The sequence below is a fragment of the Gasterosteus aculeatus genome, chromosome 8 (assembly GCF_964276395.1).
Source record: "Gasterosteus aculeatus chromosome 8, fGasAcu3.hap1.1, whole genome shotgun sequence".
NCBI lineage: Eukaryota > Metazoa > Chordata > Actinopteri > Perciformes > Gasterosteidae > Gasterosteus > Gasterosteus aculeatus.
In genome coordinates this window covers 3,495,872-3,504,982 of record NC_135695.1, presented here as the reverse complement: position 1 = coordinate 3,504,982, position 9,111 = coordinate 3,495,872, and the positions used below count along the sequence as shown (strand labels likewise).

The following is a 9,111-nucleotide window of genomic DNA, read 5'->3' as shown; positions in this document are numbered from 1 at the left end:
ATCAAGATAAAAAAACTTAGATTTAGAAGTGTTAGACAATTGATCTTGTTTTAAGAGTGAATTTCTTATTTTTAGTGTTTAACTTTACACTAAAATCTTAAATCAAGCACAACCTTATCTTTTTTGTCTCAAATAGGCATGACATCTTAAAATGAGTCAAATAACTGTTAAATTAAGATCTTTTACATCTCTCCCTCAAATTCTCATCAATAAAGCTTGTTTTAAGATTCAGTAAACTCAAGTTGCTTGATTCAAGAGTCACACAAAAAGCATCTGAAAGAAACAGAGTTTATTATTGCTCTGACTTCAAGCATGTTCAGACAATGTGAGGATAAATTATACAGCCTTCACCACAACTCACCATACAGTCCATGGAATTGTTTAATGACCAAAACAGTTTGTTAACAAAAACAGGCTCAGGAAACCGGCAAACTTGATCACCCAATAAATCAATGCTTCCCTTTCATTCCTCCATTTTAATGTCTACTTCTGTGGGCAATAATATCACAAAGACTATATTTTATTGGCACAAACATATGTTCCTTGAAACTAACAGAAAAATAAGAAATACAGTCAATGAGTTCATGTACAAATTCTGTAGCCTGGGCAACATTGGGAACTGCCACCTCATATGCCAGAAATTCTGGACTCAAATTCAGTGTCTCATAACGCTGGTACTCAAAAGCAACATAAGAGGAATCAATCACAAATATATCTTTTATCAGTCCGAACACTGGGAAAGCATCATCTACATCTACAATAATCATAGATTTACCACTAATGTACTTATTGCCATTGAGGATGTACCATTTCACTGAGACAACAGATTGCATGACCTCTACGCCTAGAAAATCTTTGACTTTTCTCTTGACATAATCAAAATTTTTGACAGCTGAGACAGGCCCCGATTCTCTTTCACTAGCAAAAATTGGATGCTCAATGCCTATTTCATTTTGACAACATTCAAGGAACTGGTTATGGTTTGCAAGCGATTTACAGACATTTTTGAAATTTAACTTAGAAGCCCACTGCTTAAAATAACTGTGCTTAGCTTCAAATCGCATACACATACTTCTTATTAATGGACCAAGAGATATGATTTGGCTTGGTAGATGTAACATGTAATGTTGCTTGGGTATTACATTGGCTTCAGAGAAAAGTTCTTTGAAATGATGCAGATGTTGCTCAATCATGCGTCTGAGCCGTAATACGGTTTCTAAAGAAATAACAGGAGCAAGGACAATTTGAACAATCTCAATTAACTTGAGAATAAATTTGACATACTCGTTGTCCATACCGTTCAAAAGAAAAGGTAGGATTTTTAAAAGTATCAACATTTGTCCACATGACTGCTTTAATTTATTGTCATTAGCAGCTAAAGTACTGACACTAATAGGACATGGCTTATCTCTTATGTCTAGAGGTGAGTAAGGAAAATTTAGAATAGCTGAGTTAATCTCATCTAATTCTATCTGTCCTGACAGAATCAGGTTTTTTAATACAAGCTTTATTTCCATTGGTGCAACACCTTCAAAAATTACATGCATTATATCCTGTGGTGTTTGTTTGATCAGATCAAATGCTGGAACATCAACTAGTCTGCTTCTTCTGTTAATCCCATAAGTGGTTTTGAGGGATGCTTTCAATGTTTCTGTGCTTGCCTTATCTATTTCAACACACTGCCTAATGTGCTTTTCCAAAGTTCTTTCAGCAAACCTATTCTCCTCAAAAATACTTTGCATATCCTCAAAGGAGCATTCACAATGTCTACATTTGCTATAAGCAAAACCAACACCTTGTTTAAATCCAGCAATATCATGTTGGGCAAGTGTGTCTCCACATATGGCGATCACAGCACCAAACAACTCAATTTCACCATTTGGGGTGTCAATCCTAACACCATTGTACAGAAGTGTCAGATCTTTTTGGATTCTTTTTAGTATAACATCAACACCCCACTGAGAAATATTGTTTGCCTTGGCAATAGCCAGGAGTCTTATTGCAGCCAACTTCGACCTAAATTTTGGATCTATATTCCCTAAACTATAATAAAACATCAGTAATTTATTTGCAGAGGCATGGGCGCCTAAAGGGTTACATATTTCAATTTCATCGGTGTACAATAGTATTTGCAATGCATTTGGCCTTTGAGAATATAATGGATGGGATGTAAAAAGGGCTCCATCAGTAAAATCATACAAGAATCCCTCACTTCTTTGTGGTACAGTGGTTAACATGGTGAAGATTCTGGGATTGGTCAGTAACTGCTTAAGACTTTGAATGAGTGGTACATAGTAAAAACTTTTGCCTCTTAAGGCCATGACCCTTGAAAGACCACGCTTTACCCAACAAATCTTCTGGGACACCACAACTTCCTCTGGGTTGACTGGATTGAATAGTTCCCGGATGGTTTTATTCTGTCCATATGCTGTGGTTGAGAAAGGATCCATGAACGCATCAAACGTAGCCAAAGCCTCCCCTTGGAGCTGAGCAGTTGTGTCTGGATTCTCTTCAAACACCCTTCTGATTCTCTCCCTTAGTGTGTCAATGAGAGCAGCTTGGTACTGTTGCACCCCTGAGATGACACTGTTGACAGTTCTCTGGGAAAATATTTAAAATGTAAATAATTTTGGCACCCATATAATTCACAGGCCCATATTTTACATTAGAATAATTTAAATTAATAGTACCATTAAAGCATTTGCCCATGAAGATAAATTTACCTGTGATAACTGGCACTGTTCCCGGACACTGATGGCGAATGCCGCTGCGGATCTAGCTATATCAGGTCTGGTTCTGGAGGTCACAGCAACAGCGTCTTCCTTTATAAAATGAGTTGTAATTTTTTAAGAGCGAGTAGATGGACACAGTCAAAGTTGCAATTGATTTGAAAGGAAATGGACATTTTTGAGGAGATGCCCGAGAGGGGAAAGACTTCATTTTAATCCCGTATTCGCTTCACTGGTCTGGAACCTGAGCAGCTCTATCGTCTAAGGTAAGAGGAATTAAATGTTTTTTTTTAATGTTTAATCTTAGCATTCAATGGAGATAATACCTATGAAAGAGAAAGTGTGCATAGGCTACTCAAATCATGCATGATTAACGCGCACACTCGCAGTGTGGATTCAATGAGGCCCATATTTAAATATATCGTTATATGTAGGACAAAAATATTAAATTACATAACAAGTCAGCATCACACAGAGAGCAACCTAATTGGCATGATAAGATTGAAAATAAATTGAATTGTGGAAACTTACGGACTCAAGGCGGCCGTCAGCTTCAGGCTGTGGTGACGGTTCAGGTAAAGAGGCATCAGGTGGGACAGCCGTAGTGCTGGCCGCTGCAGGAGTGCTACAGCTGGCAAACACCGAAACACCAAATGTTTCCTGTCCCAAAGACCGAGAAGAAGGCGTCGTACTCCATCCGCTTGGTGGGCATCCAGTCCTCAAATACTGAAGGTGCGTCCGTTTAATGTGGCGAAAGAAAGAGTTAAAAACTCTAAAGTCCTGTTCACATCCATCAATACCACAGTAAACCCAAAAATCCGGGCTGCGACTGTGACTTTTATTAATGTGGCTAAGGAGTACTTTAAGACTTAAAGCAACAAAGACGAAACATATCATACACCTCCACGCCGCCATGATGCACCGTTGTTGTCGCGGGCTAATGATCCAGAGGTGGATGGGGAGGGGGGCACTCATGAAATAATTTGTTATTATTTTAACAATACATTCCTCTAATTATAAATGCGACTTAATTAATTTTACGATGGTAAGTTTTTTAAAAATAATATTTTGCTAACATGTTCATGTTTACGTCCGATCATTTCTGCGCATCCTCAGTTCATGTCCTCCAACGGTCCCACCTCAATGACGTCAGTGTTCGCGGTTCACCGCTTGAGTAACTGAAAGATTTGGGTGCGTTACATTTGACGAAGAAGTGCAAGAAGAGCGGCTCAATGTCAGTAAACTTTATTGAATTAGTAAATATTACTATGTCGGTATATGCTTAGCAAGCTAGCTAATTGTTAGCTAATGTGCACTTTTACACGCTAGCCGTTAGCTAACGAACTCTGTTTGCCTATGGGTTTTCCCGGGTAGTTCTACGGTACCGCCTGTTAATGCTTCAGGGAGCTGATGAATCTAAGATGGATACTTTTGACGATGCCACTCTATCGGTGTTGGAGGGTAAGTCATGAATACAATTTATATCTGATGCATTGATGCTATTTATGGAGTGTACTTTATTAATAACTGAATACTTTTATTTGAAATCCAACATTTTTCTGCTTTCTGGGTTTTTTCTCAACCGTAATTTGCTTAACGAATTTATAATATTCTTAGGATGAAACATTTTAAGTAAGAGTCAGAATTCTAAAGCAAAATATATGGTTGTAAAATAGAAATCCCACATTTTAAAAACACGCGGTCTGCAGTGTCCCGCAGGCGGGAACGTTACCCTTCCCCCCCAACATTGTAAATCATCCGCCATTCATCAGATTGTTATGTAGCATAGTCATTATACCTCATTTGAAAGCTTGGACTCTTATGAATCAATACATGACAATGTAAAATATGTGTTTATACAATGTCAAGTCAATCGATATCTTTTATTAACCAAATTAACCAAAAATGCCCTCCGCCCTTGGTGCTTCACTACCTTCTAGCTGCAGTGTACAGCCTTACTAAATAAATTGATTGGTTCTGTAGCTTGCTACTGCTTTATCTAAAGATAGATATTTGTCATATATCTCACAGCTGCCAGTGTTGATGAGGAGGCTTTGAAAGGCCTTAGCCGGGATGACCTGAGGGATCTTTTTCCTGGCCCAGAGAATTTCCTCAAAAGAAAGAAACTTTGGAATTTCATCAGTGAAAATGTAAACACAAATTGGAATGAGTAAAAACTAGTAAAGTATACATTTTAATGGTTCTAATGCATTTTGTTTTTATTCCACACAATTCTAATAGTGTGAAAATACCACGGACCAAGATGCCAACAATTGTGCCATGCCACCATGCCAGCCTCAAACCTCAACCCCCATATCTGCTGAGAAAAAAATGAAAATGCCAGACCCTCCAGAGTATGTGGTGTACACAGATTCAGAGTTAGACATGGTGCGTAGTCAATACTTTGCACTGCTCTGCAATGGAAAGGAAAAAAATTACAAACTGTCCAAGGAGCTATGTTGCAGACTTGTAAGGAACACAATAACCAGTATGGTTGCTATCCTGCGTGCTAGTCCCATGGGGAAAGAAGTCAGTTACCCGTCAAAATTGGAAATAAGAGCCATGTCACAGAAGATTATAGACTATTACCCAATGTTACGGGATGATGATCCAAACATGCCTTATGTAAGTATTATTTTTTTATCTAAACCAAAACTTTGGGCAGGTCAGCAACAAGACAAACAACGTATCTAACATTCTTTTACCACAGCTGACTATCTACACCAAAATGTACAAGCGACTCCAAAATATGAGATCCCCACGGAAGAGGCAAGGCTCTGTACCACAAAGAGGAGTGGCAAAGACAGCTCTCTTCAGTGCAGACAACCAAGACATGGAGACGGATTGGACAGACACAAGCAACTCAAGTGATAATACCTTACTTCTTGAGAGCAATGATGACCTTACCGAGGACAACTCCAGTGAAGGTGTGCAAATTGTTTGCAAAAAATGAAGGGGTGCTGTTAGACTACTGTTTTTTTGTCTAAAAATTGTCTAATCATGTAATGAAACTATAGAGTTTATGGTTAGGCATGCACTGTGTTTATCTGCCGGTTTTGCTTGTTGTCATGCTTTTATTTGTGTTTTATTTCTTTCATTATTTCCCCAAAAAGCATTCCCAGCACATCGACCCCCCTCTGTGCCAAGGAAGCCAAAGACCAAAACCTTCCTGCTGCCATCCGCATCAGCCTCAGGCTCCTCACTCAGGACTGTGATCGCTTCACCAACCACGCCTGCAAAGGATGATGTTGGTAAGCCCACCTCAGCACACCTCTCAGCCTGTTATCCATGATAATGACTTTCAGAGTGGCAAATCAGAGTCTAAACGGTTGGAGATTAAATTCAAATTTCCTTAGTTTGTGGATGTTAATGGAAACTCTTTTTCCAGACAACTCCCATTGTTCATATAAACAACATAAAATTATTGTATTTTTGTATTACTAATTATTGTATTATTGTATCAATTAAGTTAATTGATTTGAGTGTTACAAGGGAAGTAGACCGACCTGCATAATGCAATAAAGTTGTGTTTACGTTGAAATGTCTGCTCTGTTTTTTGCCATTTCAGTCGGCCAGGACAGTCTGAAAATGCAGGCTAGGCACTACAAAACCTTGAGCAACATGTACAATAAGCCAAATGCAAAACCCAATCAAAGTGATGTTGCTCAAGTTTTAGACCTTGAGTTTAAGGCCAGACGGGCTTTCATTGATGCAGATGTTACAAGGGAAGAAGACCGACCTGCAAAAATCTTTGAGGCATATCCATGCTTTAGAGATGTTCGAAATGTATGTTTTTTTTCCACTACTTGCACTTGAATTACTGTCTATCCATCTGTGTTCTAAATGTCCAATGGTTGAATAACTGTGCACAATGCTGTCTTAGGCAATGGATGAGCTGCGGCGCATAGTAGGTGGCACCAACAGCAGATACATCGAGGAAGTGAAAGGAAGATGGGCAGACTTTTGTGCCAAGGTGCAGTTCTATGGTGTGTGGAAGAAAGCCCTGAAACCCCCCTTTCCATTGGATGTCCGTGGAGGTAAGTTGCGGTTCCATATGCAAATGTATTTTGATTTATACCATATTCAGACCATTCAGACCAATCTTTCCATTCTTTAGTGGAGTTCACGCTTGCCCTCTTCAATGCACTCCCATCCCTTTTCCCCTCACCAACTTCACCACCAAAGAAGCTTGGAAATAGCTGTGAGGCACTTCTTCATGTCCTGAAGGTAAAAACATTTTTGTGTGTTGATTCCTTACTGTCCTCTTATTTTCTCACATTTGTTGTGCATGTTCACATAACAATACACCCTAAGTTCACAATCACAGATACTTTTTGCAAAAAAGTGTTTCTAGTGTCCCTCAAATGGTGTTCACAGAAAGGAATACCAAGAAATGTTTGATTAAACAAAAAACCTTTGATTAATTCATCCATTAATTCATCCCAGAAACATAAAAATGCACCTTGCATCAGCTTGTATCCATTGTTAATCCATCCTAAATTCTTACACCTTGATCTGTCAAACAAATGTTGCCCATTTTGAAGTAATTCATGATTATTTCTTCCAGTGTAATAATAAATCAATATTTTTCATCAGTGTTTGTATATAATAATGACTATTTCAAGAGTGTCATTAGTTGCAACTTGGTCATTTATCTAAAAATTAAATTTTTATGTTGAACATGCACTTGACTTTCAATACATTTTTATCTCTTCTCACTTTACACATTGTTCTTTTTATTCTGTTCCAGTCAGGCGAAGACCCTGCCCTGTACCTGGAAAAGCATCCTCTCTCCTCCCCAGTTCTGCTTTCTGATGGCTCAACCACCATTGTGGCTGTGGGTAATGTACCTGTGACCACCCTCCCTCAGGAAGATTTCTCAGACGGGATGTTGGTGTTAATGGCATATTACTACACTTTGCACTTAAGATATCCAAAATGTGTTGCAACGCTCCTGTCAGTTATTCAAACAGAGGTAATTGGTGACACAATCCACGATCAAGATGCCACTAGTGCTTACAGGAAAGCAATGGCTGATTGGAAGTCTTTCATTGAGAAGTAGCTGAGTATTTTGTCATGCCAGTTCTTATTGTTAGCTGTGAGTTGTTATTGTTAGCTGTGCCTAATAATAGTTTTGTGTTGCACAAGCTTATACAGTCACTGAGTTATTACCTCATTTAGGCCTGTATTTAAAATGATAGTTAAGGAAAAATCCATAACTGAGGGCTGAGAAGTGTTTTTGTTTTTTGCCCTTTTGCTTTTAATTTCTTTTATTTTTATGGAAAAGTATTCAAATGTCTATAGCAAACTTGACTTGCTGATGTTAAATAAATGTTGTCTTAAGCCATGTTATTTCTGCACCATTATTCTAAAAAAGGACAGGCTTTAGATTTTAAGATGCTCAAAGTAAGAAAACAAAATGGGTAATTGCTTATATTTAGTATATTTCACTTATTTTGAGGCTGTAAAAGTTTAAATTTAAGTAATCTAGTCTTAAAAACAGCATTTTATGCTTATATTTAGTATATTTCACTTATTCTGAGGCTGTAAAAAGTTTATTTTAAGTTATCTAGACTTAAAACCAGCATTCTATGCTTTTATTTAGTATAATTCACTTATTTTAAGGCTGTAAAAAGTTTAAATTTAAGTAATCTCATTTTACAACCAGCATTTTATGCTTATATTTAGTATAATTCACTTATTTTGAGGCTGTAAAAGTTTAAATTTAAGTAATCTAGTCTTAAAAACAGCATTTTATGCTTATATTTAGTATATTTCACTTATTCTGAGGCTGTAAAAAGTTTATTTTAAGTTATCTAGACTTAAAACCAGCATTCTATGCTTTTATTTAGTATAATTCACTTATTTTAAGGCTGTAAAAAGTTTAAATTTAAGTAATCTCATTTTACAACCAGCATTTTATGCTTATATTTAGTATAATTCACTTATTTTGAGGCTTTAAAAAGTTTAAATTTAAGTAATCTGATCTTAAACCCAGCATTTTCATCTTATGTTAAGCCTTCCAAATACCTCTTTAGACAAGCTTATTTCTAGATTTAATTATCTTAATTCAAGAAATCTTGTCAAGTGAAATTATCTAGCTGCATGGACAGATAATTTCACTTGTTTTGAGTACATTTTACCTCAAATTTAGTTTTTTTATCTTGTTTTGAGACACCCTTTTTTTGCAGTGTACATCTTAATCTTAATGTGTCTGTGTGTACATCTTAATATTAGTGTGTCTTTGTGTACATCTTAATGTTAGTGTGTCTGTTTGTACATCTTAATATTAGTGTGTCTGTGTGTACATCTTAATGTAAGTGTGTACATCTTAATATTAGTGTGTCTGTGTGTACATCTTAATGTAAGTGTGTACATCTTA

At 37.1% G+C, this 9,111-nt stretch overlaps 1 protein-coding gene and 1 long non-coding RNA gene across 3 annotated transcripts; one reads left to right on the top strand and one right to left on the bottom strand.

The window, feature by feature from the left end:
- Nucleotides 1-274: 274 nt before the first annotated feature.
- Nucleotides 275-3,852, bottom strand: LOC144411420 (uncharacterized). The gene is made up of 3 exons (XR_013468582.1): nucleotides 3,261-3,852; nucleotides 2,724-2,822; nucleotides 275-2,600 (listed from the first exon to the last, which is right to left on the bottom strand). It is a non-coding gene; the product is annotated as an uncharacterized LOC144411420 (long non-coding RNA).
- Nucleotides 3,853-4,103: 251 nt separating this feature from the next.
- Nucleotides 4,104-8,081, top strand: LOC144411419 (uncharacterized). Of its 2 annotated transcripts, XM_078108032.1 has the most exons (9): nucleotides 4,110-4,190; nucleotides 4,761-4,879; nucleotides 4,971-5,354; nucleotides 5,440-5,656; nucleotides 5,843-5,980; nucleotides 6,298-6,515; nucleotides 6,613-6,766; nucleotides 6,847-6,956; nucleotides 7,480-8,081. In XM_078108032.1, exons 1-9 carry the CDS (start codon nucleotides 4,124-4,126, stop codon nucleotides 7,789-7,791), a joined length of 1,719 nt encoding a protein of 572 aa, XP_077964158.1. In that variant the 5' UTR covers nucleotides 4,110-4,123; the 3' UTR covers nucleotides 7,792-8,081. The 2 variants fall into 2 exon arrangements, with proteins under 2 accessions (XP_077964159.1, XP_077964158.1); XM_078108033.1 differs by lacking the exon at nucleotides 4,761-4,879 and having other exon boundaries at nucleotides 4,104-4,190.
- The last annotated feature ends 1,030 nt before the right edge of the window (nucleotides 8,082-9,111 follow it).